This window comes from Ambystoma mexicanum, chromosome 11 (assembly GCF_040938575.1).
Source record: "Ambystoma mexicanum isolate Mex_15411 chromosome 11, UKY_AmexF1_1, whole genome shotgun sequence".
Taxonomy (NCBI): domain Eukaryota; kingdom Metazoa; phylum Chordata; class Amphibia; order Caudata; family Ambystomatidae; genus Ambystoma; species Ambystoma mexicanum.
Window position 1 is genome coordinate 1,377,587,607 of NC_090934.1, and position 19,740 is coordinate 1,377,607,346.

Genomic DNA, 19,740 nt, shown 5'->3' on the forward strand with positions numbered 1-19,740 from the left:
CTTCTTCATTGGGGTTGTGGACTGTGCCACGGAGTCCTGGTCCTCACTGTCAGATTGTGAGCCTGTGGGGGACCAAGAGAGGGGCAACATTGTTGATGGTTCTACGTGCATCATGCATATGTTGGTATTGCTGCAGTTCTATGCATTTGGACTTTGAGTTGTGACATACAGGTTGCTTGCCATATTGGTGGGTCATACAGGCATACGTCTGGGTGACACATGTATGAGGGGCTGCATGCATGGGGATGTGATATGGATGTGGACAGCCTATGGGCAGGGTTGTGTACGTGTGTGATGCCCCATGCATTGGCTCATTTCAGTGTCACATTTGGGGAACATTGTCATGCTTTGCATTAGTGTTTTGTGTGGACACTCAACTCCATCAGCCGATGACGGCACACCACGCTCCATTTCCCCCACTCCCTCAATTGTCTCTATGCCTATTGTGCTGGCACATCTCTCCTCAAAGCGTGTCATCTTGATCGGGGAGCCTCCTCTGCCACCTGTTCCCATGCCCTGGCTCCGAATGGCTGCAAGTATGCTCCGTACACGATGGCGCAGGTCATCCATGCGCTTGCGCACGTCCTTTACAGTGCGGAGGTGGTACCCACTCCACTGACTTTGCGTGCCACCTCCTCCCAGATCTCCTTTCTTATCTGGGCGGCACGCCGCATGTCTTGCACGAACACGACCTCCACATTTGCAGCTCGTGTGTCGGCGAGCATATTTAGCTCCTCCAATGAGAAACAGACCTTGCTCTGGCGCGCAGCGCCTTTCTTCAGGGCTTTGGGCATTCTGATGTGGTGGTGAGTGAAGTTGGGGTTGCTGTAGTGCTGATGCAGGTCCTGGCTGCTGAGGATGGCAATGGATTGTGTTTTTAAAGATGGCCCCGTGCTCTTTCCCGTTCCTGTGCGATGACGCTACTTCCGGTTCCGCTTATTTACGGTCACCGCTATTAGCGGTGGCCGCTAATTGCGGTCACCGCTAATGGCAGATCCATGGATGGCGCTAGTGCTATCAGCGCTTTCCTTGATGCCGCTAAGGCAAGTTTTTGGGTCTTTAGCGGCATGGCGGTAATGTCCTTACCGGCATGGCGCAAAGCTTGTGCCTGCCAACTCGTAATGGACCGCTATTAGCTATTAGCGGGCTCTTTACTACACAGACACAGTAATTGCTCCATGCCGGTAAGGACCGTCACTTACCTCCAAGCTCGTAATGAGGCCCATTGGGTGACCAGGGCCCATGGGCGGAAGAACAACGGAAGCAAGATTCTTCACGGGTTGCACATAGGTAAAATGTTTAGTTAAAAGAAGGTTCAGGGAGGACCGCTATTGCATTGTCCACCCCAAAGTGTCTCAGGAATCTCAGGGGGAGTCCGATTAAACACAGCACGCACCCCCAGGTAAGCACCTAGAAGTGTGACAGTACCTTTTCTGATGAAGAACAACAATGTCACTGGCGGGTCCCCAAGGTGAGACAACAACAGCTTCTGTTCGAATTCTTGGCCTTGATGCTGAAGAAAGACCTTTTGGCGGGTGCAGACAGTCAGCTTCTTAGGATGGGATGCCCAGCAGACTATCTTCTCGATACTGGCTCGTTTGGACTCAACACAGGCTTCGGTTCAGTGACAGTGGTCACTTGTGTATAGGCGCGTTATAAATGCCATATCTCATATATCATGGCAGACTTATCTCTGTTTCTCTGTCTCCATCTTGGTTGAGAAGACTTCTATGAGCGGGGAAGAGTCACTGTAGGCCCAGAAGGATGCCCACGAAGTTCCAGCTGAAACCACCATTCAGGAGACGATGCACAGCAACATTTTCCAGGTCCCAGTGTATTTGGGAATTGCATCCCAGGGTGGCCACAGCTCTTCAAAGGACGGCCCAAAATGCAGGTGGTCTCGAGACTGTTTGGGCCCACCAGTCCATGGGAGGAAGTTATCTTCCCTGTCGATCAGAAAAGGGGGCCGCAGCTGCACCAGTTACGCAGTTGGCTGTGGCAGTTGCTAGAAATGTCTGCGGGCAGCCTTTTTCTTCAGTTTCTTGTTTGACTCTACCTTCTGCTCCAGGACCCTCGCCTTTTATGCAGGTAAACTACTGGGATTAACCAATCCACATTCACGCCTCCATGCAAATCTTTCGCAGGGATGCCCGCCAAAAGCAAAAGACAAAAGACCCAGCAGGATGTGTCCAGGACCGCCCCCACCCAAGCAGATAGAAGAAGGCCCAAGAAAGGACGAGTCATCAAGAGTTGGCAAAAACAAGTACAGCCACCATTTCAAGTCAATGGTGACCCATGTGTTCCTTACTGCAGCTGCAAGAGCAGCCTGCGTGTAAGATTCACAAAAATCGGTAGAAAACATCCACTGCCACCAGCCACTCAGATGCACTTGTCACTGTAATTAGAAATGTCCAGGAGAAGTGAAAAAAGGGGCACAATGTGTCCCATCAGCACTCAACATAAAGTGGGGTGTGCTAATTCCACATAAATCAGGTGGATAAAAAGTATCACCCTGCCATTGGTAACTGCTGTTATCACAAGGAAAATAAAAAGGGCAGCTCAAGGAGTTCCGAGCAATGCTGCCCAGAAAGTTCTGTTTACTGCAATAATAAATTGCAGATGCCTAAAAAGTTGGAGGAAAGCATAACTTCAGAAAGATCCATCTGAAAGGGTTGAAACAGGTTACCAAACGTAAGGCAAAAGGTTCCCACTCCCTCAGGAGAACTGATCATCAAAATCCAAGAGTCCAGCAAAAATTACCGCGGGACTCAAAAGTGGGGAGAATTACATCCAAAAAGAAAATTCTACCCAACACCCTCGGCAGTGCCACATACTGCACAGGCTCAGTCAGATCTTAATAATGGACTCTTCAAGCTTCTTCTGGTGGTTCGAAGAAGTAGTAGTGTGTTGAAACGGGCATCTATGCAGTTGTCTAAACCTCCATATTAATGAGCCATTTCTAAAATCTCTGGACGCTCATTTTCTTTTAACAACTTTATTTATTTCGGTTACAGCATATAAAGTTAGTTAAGGACATGAGGCAACCCACCTCACATTTGATGTGAACAAAATATATTTAACCATGCCTCCCCTCTCGCCCGATGCGATCGCCTCCGCGGATCGTTAGTCGTTGACAACTATAGGCGGCAAGGGGGCCACTCAGGATCTTGTGGCTGGAACGTCCGCGCTGGGAATAGGCTGTGGTAGTCCAGCACTGGGGCCCAGCAGTCCGTGAAGTGATGCAAAGCTGTCTCCTTTGCTGCCGTGACCTTCTCAGCCACCAGGTTTTCTCAAACCTTTATCCACCTGAGGGGTATCAGGAGGGGGGGGGGGGCAACTGTGCCTTCCATTTGCGTGCCACTGTTGTCTTGGCCACCAGTAGCAGATGTGTGAGCACTTTGGGGCTGCGCCCTGTTTTAGGGTAGCAGTCTGGACTCGCCACTCCCAGGAGGATCACCTCAGGGTCCATGGGTATTTTGTGCTGAGTAATGTCCTCTATAGTGTGTATGATCGCTGTCCAGAAGGCTAGACGCTAATTATAAAGCATCCAGGGAAGATTTTTTATTTTTTTTATTTTTTTAAGCCAATCTGCCGGCTAAATCCTTACTAGTGTCTGCTGCACTAGGCACAAAGGGCAAAACAGTCACAATTTGCTTGAATGAATAAACACATTAAAGCTTGGGAAGTGAAGGGTAACCAAAGCCTATTTAAATGCAGGACTACAAGTATGCCAAATCAATGTCTTAGTTTTTCTTGCAAGCTTTTGTATTCTAAATTTGGAAAATCATGAGCGATTCATGCACTGCCTCTCCACCCCCATAAGTGAAGCCAGAACCACGCTGCCAATTAGAAGTAAAGACGATGGGGTAGATGTGTGACGGGTCCTACTAACCAGGGTATGTCCTTCTCTTTGAACATGGGGTCCCCTTGGTTAGCATTCTGGTGTTACGCTTGGGTTGATCTTTGATGCTATATTGCTAAGGAGGGCTTCCAGTTTGTTGGTTCCAATTACTGTTACCCTGGTTTTGGTTTTAATTCAAACTTGAGTACATCATACACCCCTAAGCTCAAGTGTTCTGTTCCTCCTACTGATGAGAAAACTGAGTCCTTTTCCTTACAGGACTAAGTTGTCAGATGTTTGCAGAGTGTCATTTGTATACCCGTGAAGAGACCTAAAGAAACAGTTGCTCATTGGATAAACTGTTGATTCTTGCTTGTTTTCCAATCTTGGGTATTACAATTCCAGCCGGCAAGCGTGAAGCCATTCACTGATGCAAATAAATTGCTATCAGCACCCAGGTTTTTTAACCTGGGCTGTTACTATTAGCAAGAACACCCATGGCTGTGGGCTGGATTGGCCTGGTAACTGCACCAGGGCCTACTGTTAAAGCCCTCGTTTCGCTCAGGCCTTTAACATGGGCCTTAGGCAATTACTAGCTGATCCAGCCTGCTGCGTGGGTATTATTGCTCTGTGCCATAGAGCAGCTGTAGAAAGGGAACTAATGCAGTGGAGAATGGGAAGCATGTGGTTACTGACCCTAGGACGTTTGGTGAGCCTCGCTATTGGATGTATCTTGTGTCTATGTTTAAATTGTACCTTTTCAATGTATGTGTGTCCTCCCACGTATTTGTCATCTTTGATATGTTATCCAGCTTCAGCTGCTTCAGAAAGCTTTTTTCGGCAGAGGGCGCCATGCGTCTATGGCGTTGACTGGATGTCCCTCGAATGCCTCCGTCTCCAGGATGTCATCGAAGGCATATATAGCATGCGCAGCCCCCTGCTGGCTTCAGTTCTGTTTTTCCGCGACAGCTTTAGCTTCAAAGAAATACGGTGTGCTTCTTCATCACTTTCGTGACTAACTTCGTTATTGTTTTGAGAGCGAATCGAGATGTCTCCCCGAACACAGGGTTCAAAAATTGTTGCGATTGTGGGTCGAAAATGTCTTTGACTGATCCCCATCGTATCTGTTTGTGGTGCCTCAGAGCGGACCATAACACCTCAGACTGCTCCAAGTGCCAGTCCATGACTGGAGAAGTGTTGAAGAAACAAAAGGGGAAGTTGAAGGTAGGTAGAATCCCTAAATCTCCTACCCCGACCAAGAAACCTTCGACCAAATAGTCGAGAGGCGACTCTCCTTGGAGGAAGAAGGCCAAGCGATCGAGGTGGAGGAGTGGGTCCCATCACTCTTAATCTTCGAAGTCGAAGAGAAGGCACCGTAGGTCACCTTCGTCATCGGACGCTTCCCCCGAAAAGGTTTCTTGTCCAGCCGAGTGCAAGGCCTTCAGAGCAGAGATGCTCAAAATATTTGAGAAACAAAAGCCTCCAAGCCATGCTCCTCCTGTGCCTTCGAAAGAAGCCGGGAAGGAAAGGGCTCGACCTAAATCAGGCGCGCCCTTGAGCCTGGGACGAAAACCCGATCCGCATCAAGAACCTTCGAGGCCTCGATCCGATGACGTCTCATCGAAGGATCAGTCGAGCTGGAAGCACAGGTCGAGGTCGTTGACGCCATTGACACCTTCGAAGCTGGCTGTGCCTTCGACACCAGCCAAACCTGAAGGCATCAACGCCACCTGCGCCATCATTGCCAGCTGCGCCATCGATGCCGAGCGCCCCAGTAAAATCTACGGCGCCAATTTTGACGACTCTAACAGTGTCGAACCCATTATTTACAAAATCCTTCATTCCTGAGGAAACATATGTACCACTACCCAGGAAAGACTATTTTATGTCTTTCTTCCATTTATGAAGCATATGAGCAGTCTGATGAAGAGGCTCCATTTGTCCTCCCAATTTGGTACGCCAAATGTACCAGAGAGTTTTATTACAGGAGTCCAGGTTGAGGGATCTCTGACAACCTACAGAATGCAAGTGGGGTGGATACCTCACCTGAGTTGGAGTTTGGGAGACCAGAGGCTGGGGGGCATGCACATGCGTCCTACAGACCACTTATTTCTAAGGTAGTGGACCATATGGGGTGGAGTAGGCCTCCATTGCCATCCTTTCTACGGTCTTTAGCTCCAGATTGGTACCATTAAAGGATATGTGGCAGCGCTGTCCATCTTTAAGCGCTCGTCAGAGGAATGTGCAAACTTCAAAATTCCACTGGTGACGCAATTTCTAAAGGGGCTCACTAATGTGTTCCCCGCATCTCCTTTCCAGGTTCCAGTTTGGGACCTTTTAATATGGTTCTAAAATTCCTAATGTGTGCACCTTTTGAACCTTTACACTCATGCCCCTTAAGGTTGTTAACCTTTAAAACCGTTCTATTGGTAGCTCTAAAATCAGCCCATAGAGTGAGCGAGTTGCAGGCACTTGCATCCAAGCCACCCTTTAGTGATAGTGTTGTTCTAAGGGTCAAAACTTCATTTTTACCAAAAATCATTTCTGATTTCCACATAGGACAACACATTGTATCGCCCCCTCATCCTAGCGAGAAGGAGGAGAGACTAACTAGGTTGGGCCCTCGTAGAGCTTTGAGCTTTTATATTTCTAGAATGTCAAAACTCTGTATTGTTGACCTGTTGTTCATTGACTATACGGGCCACAAATAGGGTCTCTAAGCTGGATAATACTGGGCATTTCAGAATGCTACAGGTGTTTAGGGAAGGATCTTCCGGGAGGATTAAGGGCCCATTCCACCACCAGCATGACTCACTCTGCAGCCTGCAAAGGGGTGTCCCAATAAAAAATATTTGTGAAGCGGCAACGTGGTCTACTATCCACAGGTTCACAATGCATTACTGCCTGGAATCTTCCCTCGGTCAGGATGGTAGCTTTGGTAAAGCAGTACTGCAGTTGGTTCATGAAAACAATTCAAATTCTGCTCCCACCACCAAATCAAATACTGCTTTGGAAGTCTATCAAAGATGAGGAAAACGTGGGAGGACACAATCCATTCGAAGAACAAGTTACTTACCCCTGGTAATGTACTTTCGACTAGATGTTCCTCCTACATATTCCCCATGGCCCTCCCAGCCTACCGCACAGTAGAATTTCCCATGCTATTATAGCTTTCTTTCCTTCAAGGCTGAGTGTGGTCATTCCCGCGCTTTTGCAGGTATTTCTCCTGTAAAGGGGGAAAAAACAGAACTGAAGCCAATGGGCGCTGCGCGTTCTATATATGGCTGGTATACGGGTATATTTCTTAGTTTTATTGTGGGGAATGCTGCATTAAGGAACAAACAAAAATGCCCCTACTACATCTTGCTGAAGGGCCTTTTGGCATGTGAACTTGCAGTCACCGAACAACCACTAAATTCACTTTATTGATACAGTAGAAAGCATGTATTGAAGTATAGTCAAATTTGCTTTTATTTTCTTCACTTTGTCAGCTTGGAACATCACCACTTCATCTCGCTGCCCAGTATGGACACTACTCGACAACAGAGGTACTGCTAAGAGCGGGCGTGAGTAGGGACGCTCGAACTAAAGTAGACCGAACTCCATTGCACATGGCAGCTGCAGAAGGTCATTCAAGCATAGTGGAAGTGCTACTTAAGGTATATTTATTTATATTTTGGGGTACTTAATCTTGATCTCTGAAATATTTTTTTCATGCCAATCAAATGCAAGGTTTACTACCAATTCTGTGAGCGTTGTAACAATCTGCCAGGCTAGATTTTGGTACATCCTTCCCATAAATATTACAACTATATCAGTGTTTTAAAAGGGGGGCTGCTTGCACATTCGGATACCTTAGCTAGAATGTTTACTAAGAATCATACTTTGTATTGCATTAGGTCTGCTGTAATTTAATTTGTTTTCTGTATGTTATCCTGAAAATATCATCTGTTTTTCAAAAATGGTATCTAATCAAATTCTAATACTTTACAGGTGCACATTTCAAGCATCTTTGTTTTTTGGAAAGTCTGATTAATTACACAGGTTGAGAAACTGTTATTTGACAAAGGTTTTCTCCTATTATGCTTGTATTTTTAATGATTATGTTTATGAAATGAGACAAAGTACATTCTTAGGCAGCAAATGCATATTTTTATTTCAATATTGGGATAATTTAACTTGTCATAATTACTGTATGTTCAGTCTGTTATACAGGGTAGTTTTCTAAGACAGTTACATACTTTGATCCCTGACATCTGACTAATTCTGCTGTGTCCCATTCCATTTGGGGGTGTAGGGGGAGAAGCCTGATAAGAGGAACTATTCAGGTTTTGGATGTTTCATAGATTTTGATGTTTGAATTACTCCAGTATGTTATAACGCATAGAAGTTTAAAAGTGCATTTGAGGTATAGCCCATCAAAGATCTTTAGTACTCTTCCTATGCCAATGTGACGGTGAACTAAGCTCTGCCCGCTCGTGGACACCATTTTCTAATTGTATCGCCACAGATGGCTGGAGTCCTGTATTCTTTGAGAGGATCTGCTTAAAATAATTTGTTTGAAATATTTGTATGGGTATCCAGAAATGTTTTGGTGATAAGCTCACTCTAATAATGTACAGCTGCCTCTGGTTTTCCCAACTTCTTTTTTGCGTGTGTTGATATTTGGGCACTGGTATGGATGAGGCTTACTGTCACAGTGAGCCGTTTGTCACTGTGGCATCGCTGGTGTCAAGGGCAACGAGCACCCCACTACCCGTTACTGCGATCAGGAGCTACAAGCATTTCAGCACGTTGTTTCCCCATCTGCTGCAATGGTCTAGTGTTCAACCAAGATGGCCTCTCGCATCGCAGCATTTCCTCTTATACCGGCTAAGCCTCAACAAGCCTTGCGTTGCAACCCTGTTAGCTCCCGCTGTAGGGTAAGACACTAGTGCCCTTTCTTGCGGCATCCTCCCTTCTGCTTACCATGTTCCTTTTTTGATTCCTGCCTTCCCCTTCTGTCTTGTACTCCTGCTTCCTGTTCTTCCCTTCTCCTTCAGTCGTGTCAGTACACTTACTATTGTTGTCGTTCTTTTATCTCCTGTGTTTCAATTTCATCATGGTTCTCTTTTCCGCATCTCCCTGTGCTCTGGACATGCTATTTCAACATCCTTTGACTAAGTCCTCTAAGAAGTCAAACCTCTCATTACACCTTCCTGCACTTTATCCCAGTGTGCCCTTAAAGTACCACAATCCACCTGTGTACCCGAATCCTACTACCAGAAACCTGGGAAGGGTTTTTATGCCTTTGGTCTTTTCCCTCAAGTACCAGGACAAATCCTGTCTGCCGCTGTGCCCTACATGTGGTTACCTACAGAAGGTTATTGTAGCAGCAGGCCACGATAGGCTCCATCTCTTCCTGGACTGGTTACATGATGATGCAAAGGTTAAGAAGGGAAAACTCAAGACTTCTCGTGAGTACTCCGCTATAACAGACTCGGGTGAGAGTTTGCAAAGCCAAAAGCACACTTTCAAGATGGCACAGATGGAGGAACTAATAAATGCAGTCCAAGGTCTATCAGCTGTAGTACAGGCCTTGAAAGCGGATAATGATACCTTGAGACACATGATAACGGCTAAAGATTCGTTACCCACTGATGCCCTGGCTGGGGGGGGGTCTTACTTCAGGAAAATTTGACGGTTTGCCTGGACGTCTAAAAGCAATTTTGGACTCCTGTACGGTCCACTTTCTTTTCAGAGGACACCGATACAAGAGACTCGGGTGAAAATTCCATTACATCTTTTTATGGTTTATCTGTCAACATGCTCACCTCCTTTCATTTACTAATATTGCACTATTAACCACTTGGTGGAATAATATTTCTAAAAAATTGCTTCCATTAACCTATTTTGCAAGCACCATTAAAATGGGAACAGCGTGAAGGATGAAGGTCAAATAAATCATAGATCAAATTTCAAAACTCCACTGCCACAAACCACATCATTATTGCGATTTCAGGATATATTATCCTGCTTCAACTGGTATAATCTCCCTATCTAGTATATATAGTTGTTTATTCCCTTTCACTTCACACTCAAAGGTGGCACCCTTCTTGCGCTCCTCATAAATTGTTCTCTTTTGATGTACTCCAAGCTTTCAGTCTCATACTTTCTGCATTTTAACCCACATTTCCCTCTCTAAGGTAATAAGTACCCATCTTCACAATCAGTCTGTGCTCCTCTGTGTAGACATCAAATCTTCATAGTATTCCAGTCTTGATTCCTCTTATTTGATAGTACCTCTTCACTCTCTCCAGGTTTGTATCTCTTGTCTTTTTTTTAACCAACTTTATTTATTCAAAAATCATCATGTGCAGTTATTGGCCCAAGATTCCAGTAACTTAACCCAGATCATTCATCAAGGCCATCTGTTACCTTTGGTTTTACAGTTATTAGAACTAGTTTTAAGCATTAACTTAACATTAACTGCAACCGTTCAACAATCTTTCCCCTACCCCCATGCCCCCACCCAACTCCCCAGTGGCATGGACCATTCTTTCTGCTTTCCGATGAGATCTTTGCGTTCCGATTAGTTGGCTTCTGCATTAAGCCAAGACTGTCGCGCTCAATCTATCAGTGCTCAGAGTTGGAGCGCTCTCAACAGATTTGGTCAAAAGAAGTATGCTTCTCTTTCTCTGACGTAGTCAAAGAAGGGGTCCCAGATTGTTCGGAATTTCAGGTACTTGCCCTCTCTCAGGGCCCCCACCTTTTCCATGGCCATCACATTCCAGGTTTTCACCCACCACCGCGCTGTTATCGGACCTTCTGGGCTTTTCCACGCTTGTGCCAGCATCATCTTTGCTACCATTAGGAGGTGAGTGATAAGTGTTGCGTTGTTGCCAGATGCCGCATATGTCTTCAACCGTTGTGCCCAGGAGTATAACCTTCGGCTCTGCTGGCAGCTGTTTCCCTGTGATTTGTTTTATGTACCCCAGGATTTCCTTCCAGTAGATGGTCGCTTTAGGACAAGACCACCACATGTGAAATAGGTCTCCTATTCTTCAGCAATTTCTCCAGCACATAGGTGAGTAATTGGAGTTCATTTTGTATAACCTCTGGGGGGGGACAAGTACCACCTAAAGCAGATTTTGTGTGCGGTCTCTCTAATGGCTGTGCATCTGGAGGATCTCTGTGTTCTTTTCCAGATTTGAGCCCACTCCTCCTCGGTAATAGGGTCGCCTATGTCTTTTCCCCAATTGTCCATATATGCGAAGGTGTCACTCTCCTGTGCACTGTCCAACAGCTTGTATATTTTTGAGACCACTTTAGCCACGTCCCCTTCGTGAAGCGTTAGTTCCAGGCCTATCAGTGCCCTAATGGCTGCCTTCTTGATTTCTTTATGCGTAATCCAGTGACAGACCTGGATGTAGGTGTATCTGTCAGCTTCCCCTATCCCGAATTTTTGTTTACACTCTTTGAAGTGCAATGTTTTTCCCTCCTGAAAGAAGTCTTGCAAATCTAATATTTGTTCCTGTCCCCAGTTCTTCCAGAAACTGGGCCGCCTGCCTGGAGTGAAGTTTTGGTTGTGAGCCATTGGGGTGAAGGGACCTAGCCCCGGGGCAATGTTTTGTTTTTTCATTGCTCGGTCCCAGCCTCTCAATGTGATCTTGGTTGCTTCAAGCAGATCCCCCTCTGTTTCCCTATCGCCCGCCCTTAACCCGTGAAGTACCTTCAGTGGAATCGTGGTCACTGCTTGCTCTATTCCCACCCATCCCTTTGACTTGTCCTCTCCCCTTCAGGCTAACATTGGTGCAATTTGTGCGGCCAGGTTATATCTCTCCACGTCAGGGAACCCAAACCTCCCAAGCATGGTGGCCTTGTTAGGATTTTACGTTGTATTCTAGCTTTTCTTTTGTGCCATATAAAGGCGGTTAGGTCTTTCTGTAAGGATTTGCTTATCTTGGGGGGGACCTCTATTGGGAGCGAACTCACCGTGTATAGTAAGCGTGGTAACGGGGTCATTTTGAGTGCCGCGATGCGTGCGAACCAGGATAATTCCTGGTTGTCCCACCTATGTAGATCCTCCCTCAGTTGTTTTAACAGCGGGGTTATGTTTGCTCCATGCAGGTCTTTATGGCATTTGGTTAGTTGAATCCCTAAATATTCTATTGATTTTTCCTCCCAGGAGAGTGGGTACTCTGCTCCCAGGGCTTCTGCTATCTCTTCCCTCTTCCGAGATATTCAGGGCCTTAGGTTTAGTGAAATTTATAGTGAATCCGGAAATCTTTACAAACTCTTGCAGGGCATTAAGAGCTCTTGGCAGTGAATTCTTAGGGTTCCCGAGAAACAGCATTATGTCATCTGCATACAGTGCTATTTTATGTGTGGTCCCACTGCATTTAACACTTTGTATGGCAGGATCTTGTCTTATTATTTCAGCTATGGGCTCCATCGCCATTGCCAAGATTAAGGGCGAGAGCGGGCACCCCTATCTCGTCCCTCTATATATTCAGATTTTTGCTGTGGGGTTCCCGTTAACCATAAAGGTCGTGCTTGGGAGTCGGAAGTTTGCCAAGACCATTCTGCTAAAGGTGGGGTCCCATTAACCATAAAGGTCGTGCTTGGGAGGTGGAAGTTTGCCAAGACCATTCTGCTAAAGGTGGGATCGCACCCAAATTTCTGCAGCACTAGTTCTAGATATTTCTAGTCTGGGCTGTCAAATGCTCTCCTGGCATCTAAGGCGACTACTGAGAACCTTTGCCCTGTCCTGCTTCCCAGATCTAATATGTCCACTGCCCGCCCGATATTGTCCTGGGTGTGTCTCCCTTTTATAAATCCTGTTTGGTCGGTATGAATTATTTTGGGCAGGACCTTGGCAAGTCTAGTTGCGAGGACTTTAGCATAAAGCTTGGCGTCGGTGTTTAGTAGGGAGATCGGCTTATAACTGGCGCAGTCTGTGGGGTCCTTGCCCGGTTTAAGTATTACGATGGTGGTGGATTCTCCCATATCGGGTGTGACTATGCTACTGGTTCTTATGTGGTCAAATAATTTTGTTAGGGGGCCCAGCAACTGGTTGCGGAATATCTTATAGTATCCGCTTCCAAGCCCATCTGGGCCCTGGGCTTTGTTGAGGGGCAATGCTGTTATGGCATCGCTAATTTCCTGTGCCGTTATAGGGGCCTGCAGAACGTCATCATCTTCCTCTGTGATCTGAGGGAGGGCGATCCCCGATATATACTCTTTTTGTGTTTGCAGGTTTAGATGTTCGCTTTCTAACCAACCCTGATGGAATCTTTCCATTATCCTGAGCTTCCCCTCCTCTGTTACGCATGGTTCCCCCATTTCGTTTTTTAATTGAACTATGTAGTTATGGGAGTTTTGCTTGCAGAGTTTGGCTTCTAGGAACCGGTTTGCTTTACTACCCTGGGTGTAGTATGTCTGTTTGGTGTTGATTAGTGCTTGTGCTGTGAGCTCTGCTATGTGTGCTTCTAATTGTGCTGTTGCTCTTCTAACCGCCGTAAGTGTTTTTTGGGATTGTCTAGCTTTGTGTTGAATTTCTGCTTCTTTTAATGCTGTTTGCAGGTTCTAATAAGCCCTCTTTACCTCTAGATCTCTAAAGAGTTTGCCTAACGCCTGCCTATTTCTAGCGTCTGCTGCCATGGGTGGGAGGGTTTTGTCCAATGCTGGGTCCATGACACAGTTAAAATCTGCTCCAACTATTGTCTGACCTTCACACAAGCCCCCCAGAGTTTTCAATGTGTCCCTCAGGAATATATCCTGCTGCTCATTTGGGGCATAAATGGCTATTAGTGTATATAGTTGTTCCTGTATCATGCCCTTTAGTACTAAATATCTCCCCTCCGTATCCCTGTGTATTGTCTGCTTTTTAAAGATCAGTCTGGCCCCAATCAGGATAGTGACCCCTTTAGTTTTCCTACCACCCAAGGCAAAAAATTGGCGGGGAAAAGCCTTGTGCTTCAGTCTTCCTTCATCTTCCGGGAGGAGATGTGTTTCCTGGAAGAAGGCGTTTGAAGCCTCCAAATCTATGATCCTTGTCAGAATGGATCAGCGTTTGACTGGCAAGTTTAGGCCTTGCACATTGAGCGAAATTAGGCTCAGTTCAGCCATCTAGTAAATGTACGTGAGTTCTTGTCTTCCGGCTTGCCTTTTCCTATCGGTTCTCCCTTTCCCATTAGCCTATGTTGGTCCATGCCACTCCCCAAAGTTGAATAACTGCATAACTTTCTTTTGCCCCCTTCAACTTTCCCTCCACCTCCCCCCTAGCACCATACAGATCAAAGCTCCTCTGAGCTTTCTCTGCACCCCTCTTGGGGCATTGGGTATCCTTTGCCAGGACCTGTGATTGTCCTGCATTGGTTCCCAAGTGGATACTCCCCCTCCCTCCGTTCGAGGGTCAGTCCCTTTCGCCGTGGGTTTTATTTGTGTCTTTCCTTCTTCCCCGCGCCGCTTTCAGCGTCTCTTTAGCTAATTGTGTTTCGGTTCTTCTGGGTTATCACAAGTATTTCGATTGAGGGCTTCTCGTTTTCCTTCCGCTCCCCGTTTCTTAGTTGGGGTCGATGACCACTCCCACTGTCTAGGGTTTCCGCTTCTGAGGCTACGAGCAGGGTATGGGGCCGGGTGTAGTTCCTCTTCCTCGAGGTGCAAGAGAGCCAGGTGAACTGTAGGCCAAAGGGCTATGCCCATCTATAAATTATCCCTTTGTCTCTTAGTGCCCTTGTACTGGCGCCATTAATCTTCTTTTATGTAAGGTGGACAGGGCCAGATCCTGGAACAAGTGGACCTGGGCACCATTGATGGTGATCGGTTGTGGGTTCCTCGCTGCACGAAGGATCTTCTTTCTCTTTGATCGTGTAGGAGGTCATTGCCAATAGAACATCCATGGGTCTGGCCCCTGGGTCTTTTCTATGCGGGCCGACTCTGTGCCCTCTGTCTGAGTATATCTTCCAGTTGGGCATCCGATAGGAGGCTGCTGAAGCAGGTTTGCATTGTCTCGTTCAGATCTTTGTCCCCAATTGAGTCGGCCAAACCTTTCACCCGTATGTTGGATCTGCGGGATCTGTTCTCCAGGTCCTCTGCCTGGAGTTCCAGGTTGTTTGTGGCCTTGGCATTCTGTTCCAGGAGCACACTCATCTGTTTGGAGTCTTCTGCAATTTCAGAGAGCCCTGCCTCCGTAGTATCTACTCTCTCTCCTAGGTCTGTGATATCTCGTTTGACTTCCTTCAGGGATGAGCATAATTCTTCCTTTATTTTCCCCAATTGGTCTTGAAGGGAGTCCATCATGTGTTTCTCTATTCCCTGTAGACATTCCAGTAGCTCCTCTTAGTTCAGTGCCATCTTTGCGGATGCCTCTACAGAGTTCTGGGTGTGGAGCTCCCCGTTTATTTGTTTGTCTCGGGGAGCTTCCGCCCGAGAATCTCTCCAGCAATGTTCCAACCGGCCTTCTCCCGCTTTCAGCGTGTTTTGGGCTCTTAACTGGGCTTCTTTGAGCTTGGTTCTTGGCATCTGTGTCAGCACCAGAGGCGGGAGGGAGGATCCCAGCGATGTGGTTAGGTGGGTCAGATATCAATTGTGCGCTGTGAGAGGTGCGACGCCTCTGGGTGCCTTGTGCGTCCAGATCCCAGTCGCCTTTAGTGTTTCCTCACCTCAGCCTTACGGGGTGACCAGCAGTGGATCCCGCTTTCGTGCTCCCAACTGGCTTATACAGTCGGCACCATCTGACTGTATGGGTCTCCGTTGGTTGGGGGGGGGGGGTCACACCGCCCACACCCCCTGTATGCCCACTGCTGATTCTGGACTGCCCGTGCGTGCGTGCGTGCGTGCGTGCGTGCGTGTGTGTGTGTGTGTGTGTGTGTGTCCCCACTTATGGGGACAAGCAGGGGGGGGGGGGTGTCGGCAACAGGCCCGCCCAACCTCATGGTTCAGCCAAAGACATCAGGCTGACCGAGGGGGACTGAGCGTCTCTGTGCTCCTGCAAGCGTTGCCACCAGCAGGTATATGGGGACCCGCTAGAGCTTGCTCCTTCCCGCCGCAACCCACCTCACCCCCGTTTATGGTGCTCAACTGTCGCCTGGCTCATCCACCGTCTGGTACGCTTTGAGTTGTGCGGCGCTGCTATCAGTGGGCTCCGGGCGTTGTTCCAGACCGCTCTCCCGCTTATCTCTACGGCCTCGGTGCCCCTGTGCGAGCCCCACTGGGGAATGTTTATTTTGTTAGATGCCTCTGGGGTAGTTCATCAGTGTGGCCTTCCTTGGTCCGAGGTTCTCATGCCTCACCAGGGTTGCTTTAGTTTGTTATGGGCGCGGCTTGGGCTCTTCTCTTGCCCCCTTTCTCCAGCAGGCCAGGCTCCGCTGCTTTCCCCAGCCCAGATCAGGCGCCGGGCGGGAGCTCCTCCGCGTCCCCCAGGAGAGATTTTTGGGGCCTCTTCTTGCTGAGTGACCCCGCTGCGCTCCCCCCACCAACGAACCTCACCAGCGTGTCGGGAGGGCGTCGGCCGTGGCAGCCGTGCACCTGGGCCCACGACGGGAACTGGAGGGCCCCCAGGGGATCAGCGCCTCTCTTCACCCGCCCAGTCCTTTCTGCCCGGTGGGCCGATCCCTGCTGTGCACCCCCGTCACCGGTTCCGATCCTTGTTCCCATGCCGGTGGGGGGGAATGGGGAAGAGTGCGAGCTCCGGCCTGCATCTGGATCCTCAAAGCCCTCGGGGCCTATCTCCACCCGCCCAGCTCTGGTCGACGCGCGGCAGAGACAGGCGCCCCGGTGTCCCCAGCCCCACCAGGCGCAGGTCAGTCCAGGTCTCCCGCAGCTCTACAACCCACCGGTCACCGTGGTCGCAGCCTGGTTTCTTCTTCTGCGGGGGCTTCCGACGCTGGCAGCTTTAGTTTTTGGGTGGATTTTTGCTTTTTCTCCTTTTTTCGTTCCTGCTCTGACGGAGGTCAGCGGAGTGCACCTCCTCTACACGGCGGCCATCTTGGTTCAGTATCTCTTGTCTTTACAAACAACCTCTAATCTCCTTCCTGTAGATTTCAAAACTATGTTCTACCTTCTGTTCCACTTTTTTGACTTCCCAGAGGATACCCCTTCACCCTCGGCAAACTGATACCCTTTTTCCTTTCCAACTCTTTTTAACAGGATGAATATCTTCTCCTTTTTCCACACTTCTCTTGACTGACCACACAGCATAGCCTGCTCCTTCAAGAACTCCACTGTAGTAGTCTTCCTTGGACTTCCCACAGAACTGGCCTCAAAGGTTTTGCTGCTCACCCATAACCAGTTCTCCCAAATTACGGCTGCCTTTTAACTGCTGACCAATCTTTCCCTTGGAGAAATGAAGGTCTTGTGCTTAGCTCTAAAGGTTGTCAACCACACCTTTTAGTCCAATGTCTGTAGAAAGTAACACAATGGAGAGACCTTAAACGTTCATTCCTTTCCCTTTCAAAACCTTTAAGTAGCCGCAGAGCTGCTTCGCCAGTCAGCAGCAAAAGCAGGCCATTTGTTTTAAGGTAAAAATGGTTTGTGGCTTGATGTACCTGAACCAGCTCTGCGAGAATTGTGTTGACGACACTTCTCTTTTTAATTTGAACAAATGTGGAAATATACTAGTTGTGACTTTTTTCTATGCAGCAAAAAACACGTGGATAAATACAGATAAAAAGAGCACAAAATAAAAATGGGTAAAGGCAGATGGAAATGTTGAAAGAATAAATACCATAAAACCGGGAGCCTTCATTATATACACTAAGGCAATGTTAAGATCAATATGCAATCCAGGTAAGGAAGGAAAGTTTCACACATAGTTGCAATGAGACATTTGCTGGAGTGCAATTAATGGTGCAGAGTCTTTAGTAATTACAGTGGCAGCCTATCATGTATGGCAATTGGTGGTTAGTAAATTGTCCATCGAATACTAAAGTTTTAAGTATAAAATCCGGAGTGTCTTGGACTAATTTTCTATAGAATTTAGGGTCAAGGGTGGTGGGCGTGGGAAATCTATTTATTCAACTTGATTTATCTGGATGGTATTATGAAATGCTATTTTAATATTTTAATTAACTTTTATTATTGCAAAATCCTAGTTTTAATATGTTAATACTTAAACTGTGTCTGGGGAGAATTTTATTGTTTTTTTAATATTGTAAAAGGTGCAGATGAAACCAAATGCACTTAAAAATAAATTAAAAAAGGACACTTGCTGTTGCAATACTCTGTTCTATAGTAGACCTTTAGATGCAAATCAGGTCAGTTTTAAGAGTAGCTTCAGGTTAGCAAATCGTTCATCAACCAACATTTACTTAACCCACCAGTACTGCTATTTAATAACTTTGACAAAGCTTTTTTCTTTAAGTCCAACCCAATGTGGGGAATGCGGGTCTCAGAAGTCAGATGAGGGCACTGGGGGGCCAGTGACCCATGGTTGGTAGAACAAAGGAAGGCAAATGCACAGAAGATGTTTTTTTATAACAAGAAGGTAATGGAATTGGATTCAAAAGATTCAGGGGGCTAGGCAGGCCACCTGAAGGATTTCATCTCTAGGACAGATGTCCTAAGGCACGGGAGAACACGGTTGGGCCGTCCACCCCAATGTGGTTTAACAAGCTCAGGACGAACAAACAGCAACACAACACCTGCCCAGATAAGTACCCGGGAGTTAGACAGTACCTTCTTCAGTGAAGAACAGAAATGTCACTGGTAGGTCCCCAAGGTGAGACGGCAGAGCTCCGGCTTGGAATTCTGGCCTTGGTGGAATAAATCTTTGGCGGAAGCAGGCAGTTAGACTCGGTCACAGGGATGCCCAGCAAATGATCATAGCAGCACTTGGTTGTGGAGGCTCAACACAGGCTTTGTCACCCGGCAGACTTTCTTCCTTCTCTTGGTCCACAACTCAGCTGAGGGGACTTCTCTGATCGAGATGAAGTCTCTGCAGGCTCAGACAGATGCCCATACGTTTGTAGCTGGAACCGTGCGTGACAAGATGATGCACCACAGCGGTGCCAGAGATTTCAGGGCCGGAAGATTGCAGCTCGTCATGTGATGTCGGATTTCAAGACAGCTTATGCCCACCAGCCCAAGAGAAGAAGGCATCCGGCCTGCATCTTCCCTGTCGTTATGAAGGAAGGGCTTGAGATGCAGCAGTCACTCAGTCCGCTTTGATAGTCACTGGAGGTAGTTGCAGGCGTTCTTCTTTTTTCATTCTTCAGAATGGATCTTCCAGTGGTCGACTCTGGCTTTGGCATCAAGACCCTAGCCTTATATACTGGAACCCATCCAGACAGCATGCATGCTACATTCAAACTTTGGGTGGTGACTGTCCCAAGGGGACAGTCAGGAGTCCAAACAAAATCCAAGCAACACACTGGAGAACAAAGACCTGAGGAGTTTTCGGTGTCCTCCCAGCTTCCTGTCCTCTCAGACACACTTGCATCTTTGGGCAGGCTTCCCAATGGGAAGCCATCGTGAGCTTGCATAAAAAGAAGACTGGCACCATTTTGGTGCCCTCTGTGTGCCTTTTTGCAGCTTTGAATACAGTCTGCGATGTAAGTTTCACAAAATCGGTAGAAAATCATCCACTGCCACCAGTCACTCAGAGAGACTTGTCACTGTAACTAGAAAGTTACAGGAGAAGTGAGAAAAGGGATACAAGGTGTCCCTTCAGCACTCCACATAGGGTGGGTGTGCTGATCTAACAAAAGAAAAGCATAGGTGGGATAAAAAGTATCCCCATATCCTGGTAACATTAAGTTAGCACAGGAAAGTAAAAGAAAACCAAAGAGGGAAGCTCAAGGAGCTTCCAGCAACATTGCGCAGAAAGTGCTGTGCGCTGCAATAGTAAATTATGCTATAAAAAGATAGAGGAAAGCAGACTCAGTCATAAATAGCCAAAAGGGTTCCTAGAGTCACGG

At 47.3% G+C, this 19,740-nt stretch overlaps 1 protein-coding gene across 6 annotated transcripts in view; it reads left to right on the forward strand.

Moving 5' to 3' along the window:
- GABPB1 (GA binding protein transcription factor subunit beta 1) overlaps positions 1-19,740 on the forward strand; it is an 841,719-nt gene that overhangs the window by 267,616 nt on the left and 554,363 nt on the right. For all 6 annotated transcript variants that reach the window (XM_069624968.1, XM_069624969.1, XM_069624970.1 and 3 more), the window contains one exon: positions 7,333-7,500. In XM_069624968.1, the coding sequence (XP_069481069.1) occupies positions 7,333-7,500 (168 nt within the window). The remainder of the gene's footprint in view (positions 1-7,332; positions 7,501-19,740) is intronic.